This window comes from Corvus moneduloides, chromosome 5 (assembly GCF_009650955.1).
Source record: "Corvus moneduloides isolate bCorMon1 chromosome 5, bCorMon1.pri, whole genome shotgun sequence".
Lineage (NCBI taxonomy): Eukaryota > Metazoa > Chordata > Aves > Passeriformes > Corvidae > Corvus > Corvus moneduloides.
In genome coordinates, this window is record NC_045480.1 from 30234645 (window position 1) to 30257496 (window position 22852).

General features: G+C 38.7%; 2 protein-coding genes across 9 annotated transcripts in view; one reads left to right on the forward strand and one right to left on the reverse strand.

Moving 5' to 3' along the window:
* The first annotated feature begins 65 nt into the window (after positions 1-65).
* On the forward strand, positions 66-22710 carry VPS37A (VPS37A subunit of ESCRT-I). Of its 3 annotated transcripts, none has more exons than XM_032108029.1 (12): positions 66-199; positions 3682-3756; positions 4726-4840; positions 5695-5795; positions 6728-6944; positions 7942-8012; positions 10151-10278; positions 10367-10425; positions 10518-10586; positions 12522-12665; positions 13413-13493; positions 21945-22710. In XM_032108029.1, the coding sequence occupies exons 1-11, from the start codon at positions 81-83 to the stop codon at positions 13491-13493; spliced, it is 1179 nt and encodes a 392-aa protein (XP_031963920.1). In that variant the 5' UTR covers positions 66-80; the 3' UTR covers positions 21945-22710. The 3 variants fall into 3 exon arrangements, with proteins under 3 accessions (XP_031963920.1, XP_031963918.1, XP_031963921.1); XM_032108027.1 differs by lacking the exon at positions 21945-22710 and adding an exon at positions 13688-14404; XM_032108030.1 differs by lacking the exons at positions 12522-12665; positions 13413-13493; positions 21945-22710 and adding an exon at positions 12134-12507.
* Positions 19396-22852, reverse strand: part of MTMR7 (myotubularin related protein 7) — a 43669-nt gene continuing 40212 nt past the window's right edge. For 4 of the 6 annotated variants that reach the window (XM_032108023.1, XM_032108022.1, XM_032108021.1 and 1 more), the window contains one exon: positions 19396-22399. In XM_032108023.1, coding sequence (XP_031963914.1) covers positions 22040-22399 — 360 coding nt within the window. In that variant the 3' untranslated portion in view covers positions 19396-22039. The remainder of the gene's footprint in view (positions 22400-22852) is intronic. The other 2 variants (XM_032108025.1, XM_032108024.1) reach the window with 1 other exon arrangement.

Consider the following 22852-nt stretch of genomic DNA (forward strand, 5'->3'; position numbering starts at 1 on the left):
GCAGGCGCGCGCGGGCGCTCGGTTAGGTGCGCGCGGTGCCGCGGGTGCCCTCGCGCCCCTCCGGTGCCGCCGCGCGCGCGATGAACTGGCTGTTCCCGCTCGCCAAGGGCGGCGCCGCCCCCGCCGCGCCGCCCGCGCGCACCGGCCTCCAGCAGCAGCGGCAGCGCCAGGTCGAGTCCCTGCGCGCCGCGCACGCCTCGTGAGTGGCCGCGGCGGGCGCGGGGGCAGGGGCGGGGGCGGGAGGGCCGCACTGTGCCGCCCGTCCCGGGGCCGCGGTGGGGCCGCGCTGTGTCGGGAGGGTGTCGTGCGTCCCTGTGCGCACACACGGGGACCCGGCTGCGCCCCGTCCCCTCCCCCTGAGGCCTGGCTGGGTCCTCGCGGCCGTGTGGGTAAACAGGGCACCCGAGCCGGCGGCGCTGCAGCCCGGACCGGCCCAACCCCGCGCTGTCCCGGGGCCGAAGGGTCCCGCAGGGCGGGAGTGCGGTGCCGCGGGGTCCTCGCCGGAGGACAGTGGGATGTGGGCCCCCGTCTGGGAAGAAGAATTTGGAAACTGAAAGTCAAATAGGCTGTCGGGGAGGCGTCCCCGCTGGCTTTGGTGTCGCCTGGCCGGGTGATCGGGCGCAGGTCGCCGTGCCTGATTTCACCGGAAAGCCTGCTAATGGGTTGTAATGCCTTCAAAGAGATGCGACTACGTGTTGGGATAAAACCTCTCTGGAAGCTGCTTGTAACAGTGTAGTTCATTAAAAGTTGAGACTAAAACACAGAGCACCAAGGAGTTGTGTCTCACAGTGGCCTGCCAGTAGTGGCGCAGCAATCCTGCTGACTTTACAAACTATTTTTTCTGGTCTTGAGTGCTACTTGCTAAAAATTGGCTGCCCTTTAAGAACTGGTTTTGTTTAGATGGTCAGAAGAGGCCAGTTGTTTTTTTTCCTGTTCAACATCCACAATTTTTAAAGCAAAATGCTGTACTTTGTCCTGAGGTTCTCCGTCTTGGCAGTATGCTGCCCTGTTTTGCCTAGTCTTTTAAAACTCCTCACATTTTAAAAGGAGGTGTGCATTTCATACATTTGAAGTTATGTTTACAGTGAAGTAAGCATTCTACAGACATGCATCTTCCTAGGATTTCTGTAGAACTGGAATGCTAGATGCCTCCAAAATAATTCAGGAAAAGGACAGAGAATGTTTCCTGTCACATCAGACTGTCTCTAGGAGTGCAAAAGATGCTTACTACGTTTCCAAGTTCAGTAAGTGTAGATCAGTTTTTGAATTACCACACAGGAGGCATAAATATGACAGTATTCTAAGTATACTTGCTTGCATAAACTTAAGTCTCTTCAGAGCCAATTTCACAGATATTTTTGAGACAGTTCACTTTTCTAAGGAACTGCCCCTGTGGGCATGCAGGAGCTTAGTTAACAAGTTTTTGTTGGGCTGGCCTTACTTGGCTTTTTGTTTATACTGCTTTTTTTTAATCTGGCAGTGAGATGAGCTCATCCTGAATTAAGTTCCCCAAAAAGGTGGTCAGTTTTTGTCAGTCTGCTTGCTGAACTGGTTTGCTACTGTTTGTGCAGGCACCAGCTCAAGCACAGGCAGAGAGGGAATGGATGCTGTAGCCAGGAATTGAGGTGGGGGGTAGGGACATGGTAGCTGCCTGAACATCATTCATTTATGAGTATCCTTGTTGCTCCTCACCAAAATGCTCAAAGTTCTTGGTATGGTGTAGTTAACTAAGTTAGTCAAGTTTGGTTTGTGTTGTCTTAGGTCATAAAAACTCAGGCATGTGTGGTCTTAATTTCAGTAAACCAGCTAGCTTTCCTTAACACAGTCCCTCGCAGATTTGGAGCTTGAAATAAAACCTTTGTATTTGAAAAAGAGTTTTCTTATATTTGCTGTTGTTGTAGACAAAGTTAAGAATGCATCATTTTTCCAGTGTACTCATCCCACTTGGGGAAGGGGCAACTAAGGTTATTAGTTGAAGGTTTTTCCTAGGCAGAGTTACAACAATTTGAACAGTTCAGTGAGGTTCTGGCTTTCTTGGTCCTCGCTCCCTGTCGTCGTCTTCCTCCCCAGTTTCCATAGGTTGTGCACATGAGTGGAGCATAATTATATACCCTTCTCAAAAGGATTTTGCAGGAGGCTAATGAAAAGTCTGACAGATGATTACAGGGCAGGAATGTGCGTGAGAGATTCCTTCAGTTAAGAATGAGAAGGTGCGGATACTGGTGTGTGGTATAACACGGTAGAACCCTTGATTTGAATTCTGTGCTGAAGATATTTGATATTTTCTTCAAAAAGCATGTGATTTCACAGGGAAAGAGCACAATACTGAGTTCTCTATGAGAGGAATAAGATCAGGCTGCAGAAAGCAAGGTTCATAGCCAAGTTAGTGTCTTACTCCCTTTTGTTCCCCAAGCTCTTAAAGATGTAGTTTTAAATTCTATGCCCCGGTAGTGCTTTGGAAGAACACAAAACACTCCTAGCACTACTCTTAACACATCTTTGCAGGTAATGTGTTTTGGGTTTTTTGAGAAAGGACTTGTATGGAGTACACTCTGGCAGTGGATGGGAGGAGCATTTCTGAAGTTGGATCAAAAGATGCTTTCTGGGAACACCATCTGCCATTATTTGCCACTGGAGCTGTGTTCCCTTCCCTGTATTAAGTGAGCCTTAGGTGACAGAGAAGAATATTATTAACCAGGTGCAAGCAGGAAAAATACATGGAAGAGCAATTAGTCTGCTTTTACAGTTTGTTTTGATTCAGGCATTATAAGATGAAGCTAATTTTCTGCCCTTCTATCTCTCTTACTCTCAGCTATGTTCATCCTGTCTAGAAATTCTGCTTCTGAGCTAAGTCTTCTCCACCTCCTCCACATTCTCTGGGATGCTGTCTTTCAAAACAGTCTTCCTGTGCATAGAAATTGTAGAATGCTTTGAGTATTGAAATCAACTCCCTATTAATGCAGCTAATTTCAAGGTTTTTCGCAGTAATTTAACCTGTTGCAGAAAAAACAAATTTGGATTCGGCCTTACCAGATCTTGTAAGGCGCATTGGTACTTTCAGGGGGTCTGGGTCTTGAGTGTCATTGGAGCTTTACATTGTTGCAAGTAGCTCTCCTCCAGATAATTCTTGAGAGTACTTGTGCAAGTGCATTGAGCTTGGTGCACATAGTGAAAACTACTGTTAAGTACTAGGCTAAAGTATTAAGGAAGAATGCCTAGTCTAATAAACATTCTACATATTGGTCTGAAGGCAGTGTTGCAGAGCAATACTTAGTTGTGAACCTCATATAATGCCTTGGCAAAGTAAATGTTTAATCAGATAAAATTAAAAATATTAAAAGCACTGATGTGTTGTCTTAAATTAAGCCAGTAAGGGGAGAAAGATAAAAGATGGAGATTGTTGTCAGAAGAGTGAGTAGTGTGATTTCTCCTACTATAGTTCCTTTGCTTGTGACCATGTATGAGGTTTAAAAGTTAAATCTAGTATTTTTTTGCTTTAATCTTAATATTCAATATAGAATGCTGAAGACTGTTAACTTATTCCAGCATTTTCAATTTTGTTCTTACAGGGCTTTTCAAAACCTAACTGTGTACAAATGTCTGAGGTCATGCTTGTTTCTTTTAGACTTTTAGCTGTTATGTTGACCATGAAATGGATGCTAACAATTTCTTCTTTGACAGCATTGCAGAAATCCAGAAAGATGTGGAATATCGACTGCCATTCACTGTAAACAACTTGACAATTAATATTAACATGTAAGTAGAGTGAGCTGTGTCTATGCACATCTTGAAAATTGAAATTGTTCTAAAAGAAAAAAAAAGCAGTAATAGAATATAAAGGGCTTCCAGCACATAATTAATTTCAGGAACCATAACCTGGATTTGTATTAGTGGTTATAGGGATCTGAGTGAAACCGGTTCTGTACAAGATACAGATGTTCACCTGAGAGCAAAATCATATTTTGCTGTGCTCAGTTCCTAAGATAGCTGTGTGATTTCAGTTGAAGGTAGCTAGGGGAAAATGCTTGAGGGTTTCTGATAACTTTGATTCCCTACCACTGAAAATAAACTGGATTGGTAACTTACTGGTCTGCTGTAACTCCAGACTCTTACCCTGGTGAAGCTTCTGGATTATAACTTAAGTGATTTATTGGAATATTTCCTGTGAATTTCCTTTGGGGGGCTGCTTTTGGTCTGGCAAATATTGATAGTATTCTGTTTGCAAGTCTTTTATTACTTTGGCCTGCTGAGTTGGCCTGATATTCTTACAGGTTATGCTGCACTGTATTTGTAGTAATAACATTTGTAGTCAAAAATGTTCTTGTTATGCTACAGCTTCTTTGTTGTACCTCAGTCGGTCAGAGCATGGTGCTCTTAAGTGCATGGTGCCTGTATGGGCCATGCACTTAAGAGCTGGACTCACTGATCCTTGTGGGTCCCTTTCAACTCAGAATATTGTGTGATAATTGCTCCTTTGTTATACTACAATTTTGCCCAGTAAATGCTCTCTTCAGTTTTGTGGAAGTCTGGTATTCCAGTCTGTTGGACTTCTAATTTTGTAACTGAATAATGCTTTTGTGTGCTTCATTCATTGTAAACTTCTCCATAACTGTTCTCATAGGAAAGTTTATGTAATTAAAGTACTTTTTCTTTTCATAAGAAGCCTTCTTATGCAAACTTTATCATGGGATGTCACGGTAGTAATAATTATTCTTGTATTTGCAGTTTGCTTCCACCTCAATTTCCTCAGGAAAAGCCAGTCATCAGTGTTTTCCCACCTGTGAGACATCATTTAATGGACAAGCAGGGAGTATATGTGACCGGTCCATTAATAAGTAATGTATGTATAATTTGTAGCTTCACACAGATCTACTGTTAATAGCAATTTTAATAAATGTCACACTAGATTATTGTTAATCCTCCTGGTAAAAAAGATTAGTATAGATCCTAATCTCTTTCAAACTGTATTTAGGGGGCCTGAAAACAGAAATTCAGAAGTGTTCAGTATACTCCTAGTTACTCTTACTGATATCATTACTGACTTGAGTATTCCATATATCTAAAACTGTTTTAAGTTATGAAGGCTTAGAAAGTTACTAACACTTTTTTTTTGTTGTTAATTGCACAGTTCCTCCAACTACTTTCCAGTGTATTCCAAATAAAGGAGAGGGATGCTTTAAGATGGTTTTGTAACGTAGTTCTTTCTGGCCTAATCCTATTAGAATGGCATCAAGGTTTTAGCTCAAATATTCAGGATTTTAATATGCTGTTCTTTTTGTCAACAAGAATGTGCTAGTTTTTTGGAGTGAATCGAGGTTCTGACTCTGTCAGAATGCAGTTAATGCCTTTGTCTTCAGATATTTTTATTTTTTTTCCTCTTCTGTTATTTTCACAAATGTAACTTGGTAACTAAAGTGGGGTTTTTTGGTTGTTCAATAGAAATGTGGTACTTCATTGATTCTCCACTGATAATGGAACATACAAAAGACTTTTAGTTTCTGTTCAATTCTGGTGGCTTTATCACTTTATTTGGAGCCTATATATACACAATTTGCATTAACTGGTATGTCTGAAGTAGCTTTCCAGCACTGTCACATGGATATAATAAACAATGAAGTTCAGCACATTTTGGAACTCTTGGATTCCAGACATAATTTTTCTTCTTCATTGGGTTTTGTTTTGTGTTTTTACCAGTTTACAATGCATTCAGATCTTGGAAAAATTATTCAAAGTTTACTGGATGAGTTTTGGAAGAATCCTCCAGTTCTAGCTCCTAGCTCAACATCATTTCCATAGTAAGTTATCTATAAACATAATAAACGGAACTATGTCTATTAATTTTTTTAAGAGACTAAACCAATTATAAGGAGCGCAGGGACAGGAGTAATGTAATGGATATATTGGAAGAATTAGATTCCCTGTCCTTGCAAAATTTCATGTGCATGCTTGATGACCTGATTGTTTTGAGAAGGGACACTAGATTTCATCGGACTTACTGTATCAACATGCCTGATGTAACTTTATATCTGTTTTCTTGAAAAAGAAACTTTTACATTTTCATTTGAAATCTGGAATTTGCTGTACCTCATGATCTGAGCAGTTGTGGTTTTTCATATTGTGTTCATAATCTCCCAGGCTTAGGGCAGTTTCTGTTGCACCATATGCAGCAGAAATTGTGTGATTTAAGGAATTGTATTAAGTACACAAAAGTGAACTGAGGTGTTCGAACTGCATCAGTACAATGGTAGTTCTCATGGTTTACAGTGATACACAGTTTAGATGCAGCTGCGGTTGTGAATTTAAAAAGAATCATTCATGTTATTTAGAAATAATTACATGTGTGTTGCCCAAGCTGTTAAATGCTATACCATAAATAAGAACTAATGTATGACATAGATGCTTTTCTCACAACTTTAGGATGGAAGCAATTTAAAATTATGCTCTCATAAATTTTTGAGAAGTAGTTTTCTCATAATTAAGAGTGTAAGTGTGTATTTGGCTGCTCTACAAGAGTGCGGATTAATGGAGTTCTATACTATATTGCAGTATAAGACAAAAAGACTTACTATGTTGGAAGTAAATGAGAACAGAAAATACAAAGTTAGTTTATGGTCATTTGAAGATTCATTCTTACGTCTTATATGGGGTCTGGTAATTATAACTCAAATGATAAGAAACGTGCTTTAAGCAGTTGGTTGCTCATGGTTGTGGTTTTGTTTATTTTCAGCCTTTTCAACAAACCAGCTGGAATGCCTCCTTTTGCTCCTCAGGGGTTTCCATTTCTCCCTCCATATCCACCTCAAGAAACAAACAGAACAATGGCAGCCATGCCCGTTTCTGAATCAGTTTCTTCAAGCTACACTACAGACAAGCCTGCTGCTCCCTCCTATGGCTTGATTGCTGATCTGCCACTGCCTGTTCCGACAGCAGAAGCAGTGCTTCAGGTCTGTGTGCTGAGTTTTGCTGCTTAAGCTGTCAGACACTGGGTATAAGTTCCCTTGAGGACACATAGGGCATTGCTGTAAAACTCAAGGAGGCACCTGAGTGACTGCACTTCATTGTTTTGCTGGTGCTAGGAAAACAAAACTGTCATTTTGGCTTTGATGAAAAGTTTTTTAGAACTTGAAGTCAAGAGCAACAAGTTAGTCTGAGTTTCAATGAAACTAGTGTTATGCTAAAGATCTTTGATTCTTAGGGGGTTTTGTCTTGGAGCTGCACTCCCTCGTAGTGCAGCTGTAGCTGTATCTCCAACCACAGAAAATGTTTTTTTCTCTCTTTCCTGCTCAGAGCCTATTAGGTGAGGGCAATGTGCAATCTCAAGCCTTTATATGTAGAGTTTTATCTTGCATGTTTATATTCAAGCTCCCTATTGCTGATGAACTCTGGAAGGAATTCTATTTTTAATAAAACTTTGTATCTAAATGTTTAGTCTTTAATCAAATCATGTTTATAGAAACAAGTTTTCTTAGGCTTGGAAGGCACTTTTCTGGCTTTGTAGAGTTTAAGTTTTCTACATTCTATGGAGACAACTGTTTTTTCCTTGTCTAAAACATTTCTTTTTTGAGGGATTATAGCTTTAAAAACCACATGAAAGAGATCAAAATGTCAATCTCCTTCTGTGTTCTCACTTCCTTGAGTTTTACGATTCCTGTGTATTTCCTCAGTCATCCAGCCGTTTTCAAATGAAGGACATGGCAAAACAGAATTATTTTCCTCCAAAACTGACTCGTGTTTTACGACATGCCACCCCAAACATCTTCAAGCATTTTGTTGCATTGGTTGAGTTGTCTTCTGTTCAGAGACAAGTGCTACTGCTTCTTACTGCTTTTCCTGCTTTTCTTGTTGCTGGCAAATATTCATCTTCAGTTTTTGATTAATCGGGTTAAATATAAAGAAATTGCTCTTCAAAAGCTTACTAAGCATTTCTAAACTTTGATTCAGGTTGGCCAGAACGGATTTACATACAAGATGCCTGATGTCCCTGATACCTTTCCAGAGCTCTCAGAACTAAGGTAAATTTTCAGAAGGTAGCTGAACTTTACATAGTTACTAAAAGGCAATTATTGCTGGTCTGTATCTGATTTTTGTCAGAAGTCTGTACACATCACTGAAAGGGTTTTGTAGAAATGATGAATAGGAGAACTACCATATACCAAAATATTGGAGCCAGAAAATAATCCAGCCTTGTATACAAATGTGCTGCTTTAGGGTTTTGTTGGCGGGAACAGTACTTGATTCAACACCAGGAAAAAGAGTATTTATTTTTTTGTTTTCTAGCTATCGGTGTTTTGCTGTTTTCTGAGGCCTTGCCAGGGGCGTAGTTTCTAGTAATTCAATGAGCTTAACTTTTGAAGGGGAAAATAGGACAGCTTGAGGCTGGTTCACAAAGTACATTCTCTTAAACTCCAAAGGACCGTAGTGCAAGGTAAACGGTGAACTGTTTTGTGGGCAGCTCAGCATGTTCAGGGGGGCCTGGGTGAGACAAATCCAGGTGGTAAGTGTGCCAGCTGTGCCAGTGCAAATCACTGCTACATGTAAATACTTTTTACACATACTACACAAATACTTTCATCACCTTGTCATTATTCAAACAAACTGTATTAGTTATTATTCCCAGCAGCTTGCTCGGATCTAATGAGACAGCTTCCTAGGTCAGTTATGTGGGGTAGAATAGGTTACACTTCACTATTAACTCCTTCAGATCTCACATCTTTCTGGTGGTGTCATAATTAAGCAATTGAAAACTCTGTCCTCTCAACTGGGGTGGTTTTTTTCTTTTCTTTTGACACCTTCCAAAGAGCCTGTTTAGTTTAGCTGGACTGAGCTGTAAGTTCTAGCAGCATCCTTATTACATAACAGCAAGTTAAGATTTTTGCAGGGAAGTGTAATTTGTTTGTTTAAACAAAACATTTTAATCAGGCCTGGTCCTTTCATGAAGACTGGATTGAAATGCCGTAATTCTTCTGTTGGTAGCTGAGTTGAATGACAATGATATTGAAGCTGTTCTGAATAGTTCTGTTCGTATACGTGGTGAGGTTTTGGTAGCTGGGGGGCTTTTTGAGTGGCCTTTGTGAGAAAGCGTCGGGAGCTGCCCCTGTGCCAGGCACAGCTGGTTTGGCAGCAAACACACTGCAGGATAGCTGTCTGTTAGTGAAGCAGGTACTGCCTCTGAAAACATCTTAGAAAGAGCAGAGGCAGTGAGGATTGAGGGGAGGAATGGAAAAGCGTGATAGTCTGCAAATACCAAGGTCAGAGAAGAAGGGGGAGAAGGAGGTGCTCCAAGTGCCAGAGCAGTTACTTTTCTGCAGCCCACAGAAGTTTTGGAAAAGACCACAGTAGAACAGGTATTTTAAAAATGTACCCTGTAGCCGTGAGAGGATGTTGCTGATGTTGCTGGAGCAGTTATCCACACTGCGGTCCAGGAAAGACCCCATACTGGAGCAGGCAGATACATCCTGAAGGAAACTGCAGCCAGCTATTACCCAGACTGGAGTAGTCTCTCCTGCCCGGAACTGATTGCAATCTGTGGAGCAGGGGTAAAGTGTGAGAAGGAAGGAGAAGCAGAGATGAACTGTTAGGGACTGACTGCTAGACCTGCAATTCCCCCTTGCCCCAAGGAGCAGGAGGCAGGGGGAGGTAGTGTTGGGAATGAAGGAATGAACTTGAGCCTGAGGAAAAACGGAGCAAAGGGTAGTAGTTTTTGCCTTTCTTGCTCACCATCCAACTCTTACTGTAATTGACAATAAATTCAGTTAAATTTTTCCAAGTGTGTTTTGTGTGTGATTGTAATTGGTAAGTGACCTCACTGTTTTTATCTCAACCCCTGAAATTTTCCTCCATAGCCTGTTGAGGAGGAGGACTGGGAGAGCAGCTGGGTGGGCATCTGGCAGCTGGACACAGTCAACCCACTATAGTAGCATTATGGGAAGTAAGGCTTGAAATGGGAGATACTTTCTAACATGCTGCTTTTTAAATTCACTGCTGCGCATAGTAGAGCCCACAGTCCAGGAGAAATGGGAGAAGTAAGTTGTGGTCAAGTGTCGTATTCGTAAAGTCAAAAAAAAAAACCCTTAAACTTTGGTAGAAATTAATTATTTTACATGTGGTTTTCTGTTAGATTTAAATCTACTTTCTTTCTGTTTGAATACAGTATATCACAGCTGACCAGTATGAATGAACAAGAGGAGGTGTTACTGGAACAGTTTGTGACTCTTCCACAACTGAAGCAAGTCATTACTGATAGAGATGAGTTAGTGAAAAGCATTGAAGAGTTGGCAAGTAAGCTGTCAAAATGTTAACATGTGTGACTGTGTTCTGTGAACTAAATCCTTTAAAAAAAAGTAGTAATGGTGATTTTATTTTCCAGAAAAAAACTTGTTGCTGGAGCCTAGTCTTGAGGCAAAAAGACAGATGGTGTTGGATAAAGTAAGTGAACAATAAAGTCATCTTGAGATATATTAGTGGTAATATCTAGGGTTTTTTCAAGGTGACAGTGTTCTTTTTCTTCTTCCTTCCAGTATGAGCAACTCACGCAAATGAAAGCAGCCTTTGAAAAAAAGATGCAAAGACAGCATGAACTTAGTGAGGTATAATTCCTATATGTCAACCTTTAAGAATATTTCGGTAAATCTGAACTTTTGATTTGCATCTTTAACCATTAAGAATATTCTTTTGGTTAAACTGATTTAATATGAAGTAGATTTAAGTATTTCATGCAGTATGAAAAAAATGGGATGATGTACCAAAAAGTTGAAAGCAAAACAATGGATTTTTTTGGCTGGGTTGTTGTTTTTTTTACTGCTACAATAGAAGCAAAGTTGGAAGAAAAGAGTGATGTTCATCTAGAGCTGTTTAGTACAATCCGGTCCAAACCAGTTTTAAGAATAGAATAATTTTTAAAGAAGACTTGTTCAATTAATGCTACTCATTTAACATAATGAGCTTGTAAAACTGTACCAGATGAAAGTGCTCAATAACTTCAGAAACATAAATTCTGCACTTCACTGGGCATGCTTACTTCGGGCAATATGTTGTATGTGCTGTCAAACCTTGCACATTCTACAGCACAAATAGGGTAAAGCTATTACTTCAGAAAGTATTGGGGGAGAATAATTTCTTGGTATGTTTACCAGGGTATTTATTAGAAGATGTAACTTATAATAAACCACTTTCTGCACTAAAATCTTCATAATTTGCAAGACTCATCACCTGAGAATGCAACAGTCCATTAAATTAGCATGCATAGTACCTGAATTTCAGAATGCCCACAAAATAACAAAAAAAACCCCCAAAAAGTTGCATGACAGCAAACCAAATGATTTCATAGATGATCTACATGTATTAGAGGTTTCCTCACTTGAAAATCAGAACAGTCGGACTCCTAATGCCTCCTTTGACTTTAAAGTGGGCAGAGGTAGTTGACATTGATAAACCTTCTATTTTTGGAAGAAACCACTTAAGAACAGGACATAATATCCCACTGCTGTATTCTTTTTTCTAAGTTAGATTTGCTGATTCAATTTAATGATGGATAGGAGGCTGAGAGTTGAGGAGTAGCGGCTGAATTTTTCTGCTTTTTTTCCCATATATGCTATAGCTTCATGTATTGATGTTTGCTGTGCACTATGTGGTATCTCCTGCTCTCTTTCCTTCAATTTTCCAGTATTTTTACTTGTACCGTGAGTGAATTTTAGTCGTCTTTTATTAGAGCAAACTCTCCATATTTTGGACAAGATTAATTTAACAGGAAATTTTTGATTACATTCTGATTACATTTTACAGTACATAAGTAAAATATTTTTCATAGAGTAGATGAAGGTTAGGCCAAGCATCTAAAATCTCTAAGTACCTTAATTTTGCAGTTCTGGCTCTGTACAGACTCCTACTGGATGTGAATCATGTCCTGATTAGCTGCCCAGACATATTAGAGAAAAAATAATGACATTGTATGCAATAAACAGAAGGAAGGTTTGCGGTTCATAAGAACAGAAAAATTAGTATACTGGTTTAGATTAGCAGCCCATCTACTTCTTCAGTAGGTGCTTTTTGCTTTCCTGTCTTCTTCTCCACAATCATTTCAAGGGTATTTAAAAGCTGAACAGTAAGTGCTTTTTTACCTTTTTATACTTTTCAGGTTCACAACTGATTTTCAAAAGTAGATCCTATTTATTGAAGACACTTGAAATGTTAGTTCTACTCAGAAATCATGCACTTGAGAACTTGTCAGATTTCCAGGCTGGATGCTTTCTACAGTGTAGGGTAAAAGTTGAAAAACTTTATTCATTTGTGTGAATGACTGTGTATCAAGACCTAAACTAGCAACACTTTTCTCACACTGAAGCTTTTCTAGTTTAACAAGCTATGCTGTTTCTTGCAGATGGAGCTTCATCTGGTTACTTAGGCTTTTACGTAGTAAATAGTGCTCTATACACACGTTCCATATTTATATAGTCATTTATCTTCTTGGAAATGTAAGTTTTAATGGACAGATTAATATTACGTTGGACTTCTTATTTTCTTAGAGTTGCAGTCCAAGTGCTCTGCAGGCCAGACTTAAAGTAGCTGCTCATGAAGCTGAAGAGGAGTCTGACACTATTGCAGAAGACTTCTTGGAAGGCAAAACAGAGATAGATGACTTTCTTAGTAGTTTCATGGAAAAGAGAACGGTATGTAATATACAGATAGTTCTAATCCAAGACATGTACAACACACAGGGAATAAGTTTAGGCCTTTTTTTTCAAGAGTTTGAGCAGTCCTGTAATTCAGAACAGTGCTTAAGTGAGCTTTGACAGAAGGAAAAAATATCCTTAAATGGCTTCAGTCTATTTAGACTATAATCTGTATGCTAAAGGCACGTATTTTTAAGACAGGAGTGCAAAGGTCTCCTGTGTTAGACCTTATTCATGTGTTGTTGCAGATATTTTTGTGCCAGTTTCTTCTATATCTTGGATAGATACAGGGGAAGATAGCCACATGCTAAATTTCAAATTTGGAATGTTGACATAAACTGACATGTTGCATTAAACAACCTTCCTACATTAAAACAATGTTTTATTTATGAAACTTCTTAAACAAATTCTGTTGATGGCTATCATCAAATAAGTAACTGAGGTTCAAAACCCACCATTCTTGCTCATGCTGTGACAAAACTTGCCGAGTAGTCTGCCTTTCTTTAAAGATGTCCAATAAATGCATTTTATTACATTGGAAACAATCCTCTTGTAAGCACTTTTGGATGGAATAATGTTATCAATATAGACTGTTTTTCAGCCCGAAGCTTGGAAGGGAGGTAGGTCAGGCGGGTTTTCTTTTTTTAAATAGCCTGTAAAGTAGCTAAATCATTAAGGAGAAACTGCTGTATGCGTTATAAAAAATTGCATTTAGAATTCAGTCTTGTGTGTTTTGTTTCATAGCTCTGCCACTGCAGACGAGCCAAAGAGGAAAAACTTCAACAGGCAATAGCAATGCACAGCCAATTTCATGCTCCGCTATAGGTATACTTCATTTTTTAAACAATTTACCTTATTGTTACACACTTGGTAACGGCAAATGGATTTGTTACAGTGCTTAGTGTTCTAATAACACTTTCTGTGGAAATCAAGTATGTCCTGCATCTGTTGTTACTTGTATTTAAAACATAACTTCTGGAGAAACTAAGATATCTAATTATGGAAATTTGTCTTTACAGATTTCCTGCAAACTACACCTGCCAAGAGAACGAATGAAAAACCCAATAAAGCACACTTTTTAATAACTATTATTTGCAAATAAGCATTTCATCTTACCTGGTTGTATTTATAGAAGAGATTGTATACAGAGTTGGGATGGTTTTTGTACAAATTAGAATGTCTCTTTATATTCTCATTGTACTCAAGAATCCTTCTATTGCAATCTTTGCATTAATTTCTTGTATTTATTGTTCATAGTTACAATATTTAAGTTCCCTGCTGCTATACTCCATTATTCAGAGATTAAATATCTAAACATGTAATTTTGACTAGCTTTTTACATTTTTATAAAAACATAATTCATATCTTTTGTATTTTGAACTTTAACCATAGATTTGGCTTAATCTGTGGAAAACTTTAAGTGTTGATAGGACTTTGGAAACTAAAAAAGTTCTTAATGGAGATTGTCAGTGGATTCACAACCTGTTTTTTCTTGAAGCCAAATTAAAGAACAAGTTTTTTTTACTTCTAAGTAATAACAGAAAACTAAGTGTAGCTTGTATTGTGTTTTGGATAAGTAGATTGGGGATTAAGCAAAGGATGTGTTGGAAAAAATTATATTGGAATCAGAATAAATGATCTGTGCGTAGATTTGGTATGTTGCTTAGTAGCACTGATGCACTGATTTGCAAGAGTGGCTTGGTACCTACCACTAATTAAACACAATTTTCATCTAACAATTTCATTTTTTTTTTGTTGTTCATAAAGGAATAATAATCAGGTCACTTTCCTGTTTCTGTTCTATGCAATATAAATAGTTCATCATGCAAGGAACTCAGAAGTACTTTACAAAGACTAGTTCTGAAGTTCTTTGGAAAATAGCAATTATTTTTTCCTAATTTTAAGAAACAAAGAAACTAATTTGGTTGGAGTTGCATAGTGTCATATGGTAAGGCAAGTGATCGAATTTGAAAGTGAGACTTAATTCTGCACTGTAATCAATGAATCTTGCCTATGGTAAGATGACAGTCTTAGGATGGGGGTATATCTGGTGAAAATGGATAGGACCAAAAGCAATATTCTGTAGGAGAAAAATACAGCCCCTAAATACATGCATGTATTTTCTCTCTTGCTATTGCAAGAAGACACATTCTTTTTCTTAACCTTCTCAATGCATTAGGTTTTCATGGAGACGGTAAAGAACAAAGGAGGAGGAGTAGAAGGAATTGTACTGTTGGGAGAGTTAAATAGGATTAGGTGCTGATTAAGTAATGTATCAGAAATCCTGCTTCTTTCTTGTCAGGAAGCAGTCTGGAGATAAACCTCTTAGCCGAGACTCTACCTCTATGTTACCTAGATAGGATCACAGAACATGGCAGGTTCAAGTCTCAAACTACAGCACAAGCACAGTCCAAACATGTACTTTTCCATGTCACTGATCTTCAGTCCTAAACTTGATACTCTTCCAGCAAAATGTGGTATTTCTTCTGAATGGAGAAAAGTGAGTAAGGAAAATCACGTAAGTGCAAGAAGTCTGTTCCACAGGTTAGTGGGTCTTCAGTCTCAGCCCTGCCATTCGTTACAGTTGTGTGGTTGTCCTAAGATGTTGCTTTTCAGGGTGAGTAAACTATTCACTGGTATTTTATAGGACTTATTTTAAAGCTGATCCAAATTCTGAGATTAGATGTCCCAAGAAAATAGATCTGTGGTCCAAATCAAAGACACTTAGGTGTCTGAAAAAAAACCAACACTTTATAAGTGGAATGGTTAAGCAATAATTTTAGAGGATCTTATTCCAAAAAATGTGCTGTTTGTATTTTGACATAGCACTTCTGCTGATGTGCTAACTAAAGCCTTAGATTATGTAGGATTCAAGTGATTCTGAACTTGGGTTTATGAGTAGTGTGATTTCTGCAGCTGTGGAGAAGAGTTAGATGTACGTTACCACTGTTATATTCTTGGCAAAATCCCGTCTATTTTTGTGCTGAGTTGTTTCTGATCTCTTTCTGAGGATCTAAAGACTCAGGACTAAAGACAATTCTGTATGGAGCTGTTGTTGTTTCTTCCTTGTGAACAGAGAAAGGAATGGATGACCAGACATCTGGTGTTCTTGCTATATTGGGCTAGTATCTTCTTTATACATTTTATAACAGCATGCAAGGACAGGCTTCTGTTCTCATCTGCCAGGTATTATGATGCTCTACTGTCACTGAACTCTTTAGCCAGGTCACCTTCAGGGGATTTACTAGTACAAGTTCTGGACACTTCAGCTTTTCCTCTTATGTCAGCTTTCCTCTTACTTTTATGAGCAAATTTCTAAATTGGGAACTTCTCCATGGAGTCCTTCTGGTGGTAATGGAGTAGAATCTACAAGAAAATGTCAGTGTTCAATATAAGTTCAGTGTTTGTTGTTCAGGGATTTGAAAGTTAAGTTCTCTCCCTTTCTGTTCTCTGATATCATTGTTCCTATTCTTTGGATTTTTTCCCTTATTTTTAGCCACTGCAGTCACAAACCCATCCTCTAGAAAAGAAGCACAGAAGTCTCTGTATTCAATGATGATGTATACTGGATTAGCTGCAGGAATCCTGTCACATCCAAGAATGTCCAGCCTGTTTCTGGTCTTTAAGGGCCAACCTGCTGCTGGTTGGGGTAGTTTTCGAGGGGGTTTTTTTGTTGTTTTGTTTCTCTTTTCTTTTAGTCCTACACTGGTTGTGCCTTTCATGGTCTACTTTCACCAGAAGCCTAGGTAGAACACTGGTAACACTGTCAAAGTTAGGGTTTTTTGCTTCTAGCATGCTGGTAAGCTCACTGTTAAGCATATTCTTTACCTTATTTTGCCAAAACACGGAGTGTAGGTGTAAATCCAGCTTTAAGCAATTCCCCCCATAAAGTGTAAGAGAATGGCAGCTGCTGTTAGATGCATATTTTAAAGGTTTTTGAAATATGTCAAGTGAACTTTTAAGCAATCTGGAATAACAGGCTATGTACAATGACTTGTTTCTTGGGAGCCTTGCACAATGTCATGCTCAGGTGTTCTCCCAATGGGAAAGTCAACTCAGTGAACAAGAAATACAAGAGTTAGGAGATGGCTCATCTCTGATGTTGCAGTAGTTTGAGGGGGAGTGTACTTTCTGTGTTGTAACTGCTAATTGAGTCTGGGGTTTGCCTAATTTTAATACCTGATCTTACTGCTAGATCACAGAATCTAGCCACGTTGGAAGGGTCTACACTAGGTCATTCAGTCCAACCTCCCTGCTCAAGCAGGGTCATCCTAGAGCACAGGGCACAGGATTGTGTCCAGATGGTTCTTGAATATCTCCAGTGAGGGAGACTCCACAACCTCTCTGGGCAATCTGTTCCAGTGCTCAGTCACCCACGCAGTAAAGAACTTCCTCATATTCAGGTGGAACTTCCTGGGTGTCAGTCTCTGCCATTTGCCTCTTGTGGTATTGTTCAGCACCACCAAGAAAAGCCTGGCTCCAACCTCTTGACACCCTTTCTTCAGATACTTATAGACATTGATGGGGTCCCCTCTCAGTCTTTGCCAGACTAAACAGTCCCAGCTCCCTCAGCCTATTCTCATTAAGTGAGGTGTTCCACTCATCTTTGTTGCCCTCTGCTGGACCCACTCCAGGAGTTCCATGTCTTCCTTGTACTGATGAACCCAGAACTATTCTTCCCCAGGTGCAGGACCCTGCATTTGCCTTTGTTGAATTTCAGAATGTTCTCTGCCCATCCCTCCAGTCTGTTGAGATCCTTCTGAAGGGCTGCACAGCACTCTGGGATGTTGGCTGCTCCTTCCAGCGTTGTGTCATCAGTGAACTTGCTGAGGAGGCACTATGCCAGCCACCACCGCAGACAAGAGACTATGATAAAGTCAGTTCTAAGCAGTATGTTCTATAATTCTGTTGTTTGCTCTTGACATATTCTGGCAGCTTTGCCACTTAGGACCTGGACCAAATGTGGAAGTTAGAAATCTTACAGTTTTATACTTGTCCAAGTTCTAACTACTTCCTTCAAAGACTAGGATAAATCTTTATAAAACAGAGATTTAAGAGACCTTCAGGTAAAACTCAGTTACAACTCTGTCAACAAAGTCAGCTATCACAGCCTTAATTATTCTGAACAGTAAGTACTGTAATGTGTTAAACTTACAAATAAAGGGTTTCGGATTTTAATATATCTTGTAGTTGTCTAACTTACAGTTGGGTACTGCAGGACTTTTTGAGTGGATACAGAATTGTGTTGGAAGTGGATGCAGTACAATACTCAAGGACAAACTTTTTATCTTCATGTGCAGTGGTTTGAGCCTTTCCTGTTTAACCATTTCAACAGCAGTAATTCTTGGATCTGCCTTCACTAGAATGGGCTTTAAAAACCTGTATTGCATCTCTGGCTTACGTAAATGCCTTGTTTTAGTCAGATATCTTGTAGACATGACACTTCTATGCAGTAATAAGCTATGAAGAGAGCCTATATTTAAATAATAAGGGAATACCTCAACATAAAGAACTGTGTTCTTTAGTCTTCCGAAAGGGAATAAATTCATCTGAATAACCTTAGCAACAGACTTAGTTCCTTGCCTGAATTCAGTCATGATTCTGGTGGACCTATAAGGTTTCGTTAGCTTCTTTACAGAATGATTTATGTTTAAAAATGAGTACATTTTATTTTAAGACTTAACATGATTTGATTTGCTGGTTTCAGGTGCTTTACTGGCAATTTGAATAATATAAGTAAACTTAAATGTTTATTTTATCTTCTTATCACTGCAGTCTGGCACCTCTCTGAATTCAGGGTCTGCAGTACACTTGGCTTTAGATCTTCGGCATATTTTTCATGTGTCTTAGTACGGCCAAAAGTTGACCTTATGACCATAAACTCACCCAGCACATGTTCCTCCCTTCCCAAATGAATTGTCAGTGACTTACCTGTCCTTGGAGGATTTTTCAGTCACTGTGATGATGACTTGTCTCTGCGCTGTTACAGAGTGTAAGGGTGACCAGCCGACTTAAAAGCTGCACTCAGCCTTCAGCCTGCACCCAGAAGCAGCCCCTGGCCTTGGCTCTGTTTGTGATCTACTTGAGAACTCTTGCGTGCAGATCAGGGCAGTGTCCATACAAAAGCATCAAGTTAGCTGGTCAACAGTGATGACACTCTTATCTTCATTGCAAAGGCTATCCCCGCTTTGTTGCTGGGGTTTAATTGTTACTGGTTTGTGTCATTAAACATCTTTCCTGCTGTGAACCTGTGCCCTGGCTTGCCTCTGTCTTCAAAGAACATGGTTCCCTACCTTACTTGCTGATTTTACAAACAGCTTTCCTTCCCTGCCTTCTTCCTTTTACTTTTTGTTTTTCTCTTTTTATTTTTTAATGATACCATGTTGTTGTGCCCTCCAACTACTTAATTTTATTTCTTAGCTTTTTAGAATCCATTACCAGTTTATCACATTTGTGTCTTGTCTAGAGTTACCAATAAAAGCAGCTGGCAAATAGTTTTCCTTCTCTGCTTCAGATGGTGATCTTCTATAAAGAAGACTTCAGCTGTTTGATCCCATCGCCTTCAGTGTCCCTTAGGCGCACATTTTCATACTAAAGAGCAGCCTTTCCAGCAATTCAGTTACATTCATCTGTGTCCTGTTTCAAATTACAGTGGGCTTATTGCAGTGGGCCAAATTTGCAAAGATTTGCAGCAAGGCTACAAGAAACCAATGTAGTTAATAGTGAAGTCTTTTCATCTTTTTTTTGCATTGCCTAAAAAGAAAGAAATACAGGGGTATAACATGGTCCCGTATAATTAACACAATTGACAAGATTCTCCATTTTCTTAGTTACCAGTTGTAGATTATTCTACAACTGAAACTACTGGATTCAAGTGTCAGAGTAGGGAAGATAAAAGAATCCCTTAATGTCAATGACAAAGTGAATCTAGAGTAAATGAAGAACTCTATTACAAAAATTGGGAAAGCAAACTTCTGTTTCATTCTCTGGCGTGAAATAACATTACATAACACCTAAGTGTTTATTTGAAGGTGTTTCTCATTAACCTGATAATGCCACAAATACATGCAGTACAATGAAAGCAGTAGTAGTTAATGCAAAATTCCAAGGACTGAAAGACACATCACAGAGGGCTGCTAAGTGAAGGCTTAATAAAGAAACTGTTAATATGTTAATATTTTAGTGTAAAGCTAGTTACAAGGAGTTGCATAAGCAACACAAAGACAGTGCTTTGAATCTGTATATCTTGCTCTTCTGAATTTATTTCTAGACATGTCTAGTAGAACACAGTATCATCGTATACAATTTTACATTTTAAACATGTACAATAACATTGCCCATTTTCAAACTGATTTTTAGGCAGAATATTTGTGTGTTTTGTTTTCATTGCTGACTTTGCAGCATATTTCTTTAGTTTGAGAAAATCCATTCAAAGTTTCATTTAATGCCATGAAGTTTGCAGGCTATGTTTAAAATACAAAACATTTTTTAAAGTGCAGTTAAAATCAGGGCTTTCATTTATTAAAAATTCATAAAGATTAAAAACCAGAAGGATAGATTCTCAACGGAATATAATTTGTAGTTGTATTTATTTGAATTGAGCAATAGTGAGTTATCAAATTGAGGATCTGGCCTTTCCAATATAATGTTAAGAGAAACTTTGCTCTTAACATTATTTGTTCAAAGACAGCAGCTCCCTTTAGAAGATAGTAATAATACTGAAGTTTACCAATTCACTTTTAATAATGTTCACAGAACAAAATGAAAAGCCATTTCAGAAAAGCACACTGAATAATAAAATCTAAGGATTCTAAATTGACGTATATAATACAGTTCTGCCTGTAAGTCTGTACTTGAAGGAGTAGTGTGAAATGCAATCAAAGTAAACTTATATTACTACTGCTTTGCTCTACTAGAGTTCAGTGCTGCATTGTCTCCAAGCAGGTAAAAGCAGCCATATGATTATATTTTTAACTGCTGGCTTTAACTAAAATTAAAAAAACAAACAAACAAAACCAACAACAACAACAAAAAAACAAACCTGAGTGAGTTCTAGCCTAATATGGCTACCTTTTTAGTGAGTTTCAAGACATTCCACATTTTGAACATTTTTCAGTTGTTTACTTCTGAACTGCTGATTATGAAAACTATTGCTCCTATTTTTAAAAATACGAGAGTTCTTAAATGAGATTAAACTTTCTGGTGCTTCAGTCCTTTTCTTAAATTAGTATTGCCATGCTCTGTTCAGGTTGGCAAATACTAAAAGGGAAATTTTGTGTGAGGATAAAAAACACCAGTTGGTTGTTTATTCTGAACAACAAAATTTGGAAAAAATATTCTTTATAACAGTTCCTTTATGGACATAGCTTTCCTTTACTTACAAATTCAGAGTGATGTTTTCATGAGTGATTTCTGTAAGTGATTTTATATTCCCTTGTCTCTCCACTGTATCTGTACCTCACTCCCACTCAAACATTTTCAAGTAGGAATCAAAATAGGCTGAAGAATTTGGGATTTTGTCACCTTTAAAATTTTACCTTTATATCTTATGTAGGTGGTTTGGAACAAGGGTAAGACAGAAACAAACTTGGTAACAAAACATAAAGAGGCAAGAGTAAACGGCCTCATGTACCTTTTGCTACAAAGGGGTGTTTTAGCAAAAAGGCTGTGTGAGTATTGTTATATTCTTTGAAGTTTTGGTCCCAGAAACTACTGAACTTTCAACATTGGTTGAGAATTGAGTACAAATGGGATGCATTCAGATGCAGCAGCAGCAACTGCTTAGTAATGGATTTTTTTCAGGATCAAAGCTTCATTTGTCCCCTGAGGCAGTGTGTCCGTTTGTTAGTTTTTACTTTGCTGTAAAGGATTTTAGTAGGAGAATATGCAAAATAATTGTTCAAACCTCTTGTGAAGAAAAAAGCAAAGAATATAGGTAATATGTCTGAAGGCAAAGGAGCTCTACAAAAATAAGTTTTGACTGCTTCACCAGTAAGGCTAGCACTAGTGTATCTTCCGCCTTGTGTAAGAGAGTACTTTGGAATTTCACATCTTATGAAAAGAACTATTATCTTGTCCAATAAATAATTATGGAAATGTACAAAGTAAGGAATAATTATGTACAGCATTGATAAAACAATCACATTGGCTCAATGAAATATAACAGCAGATAATACCTTTTTTTAGCATTATGTCTTAAAATTAATAATATCTTGTTCTGCTTAGATCTTTACTTACACAATTGCACAGTTCCCTTTCTTTGGATTATTTCTTTAGGCCACAGACCACTTCCATTCTTAATCTGATGACAAGATGTCATTCCAGACTGTAAGACTCAACTTCATCTGGATCCTTGCTGCTGTGAAGGTATTTCAGCCCGCCAGAAATACGGCCTCATCAGAGTCCTTGCCACTGTCTTCACTAGGCAAGCAGCCACCCCCACTTGGAGACCTACAGCTTAAGTCCTCCACACCAGACTCCTGATCACTGTTGGCTGAGAGGTCAGGATCAGAGCTTTTCAGGTTGTCCTGTGTCAAAATCAGGGCAGAATCTTCTTCATCCCCTTGTGAAGGGCTCCGGGATGGGAATGATTTCAGATCATTGCTATACTCTTGGGGAGTGTTAGCTAAGCTGTTGTTGGAAGTATACAGTCCAGTCTGTTTGCTTCGGTCTTGTTGCTTACTCTTGACTTTATTATCACCTGACTGTGATTTCTGAAGATTGGCCAATCTCTAAAATAAAAGGAAACGGTATATATGACATGGACACATTTAGGGCCCAGAAATCCTCTTATATGTCCTTGCATTTTTTTCTTTTTAAATAAGTTTTCAGAGCTCAACCCACCCTTGAAAACTGCCTATTTGCATTTATGGAGTATGAGAAGTGCACAATTTATCACAAACCAATGCTGAACTACAGCATTCGTCTGAACTATAATTCCCTCTGAGTTACAGAAGGATTAAACTTATTTTCAGTAGTACTTGTGCACCAACACAGGTAAAATTTTATCCTTAAAGAAGGGAGTCCACTTTTGTGTCTTAAATGCAAAACATTAACAGTAATTTATCTGAGAACAAGGATGATGGCTGAACATCCTCATTCCAGAACAGGATGTAGCGTGTAGGGGACTCCACAGCATATGGAATTGGGTTTCATTTATCGTCAGTTACCAAGTCTGGGGTATC

Coding starts and splice junctions, on each gene's coding strand:
- VPS37A (XM_032108029.1), top strand. CDS start 81: ATGAACTGGCTGTTCCCGCTCGCCAAGGGCGGCGCCGCCCCCGCCGCG. Junction 6,945..7,941: donor CAGCAGAAGCAGTGCTTCAG/GTCTGTGTGCTG, acceptor ACTTTGATTCAG/GTTGGCCAGAACGGATTTAC. Junction 12,666..13,412: donor GTTTCATGGAAAAGAGAACG/GTATGTAATATA, acceptor TTTGTTTCATAG/CTCTGCCACTGCAGACGAGC.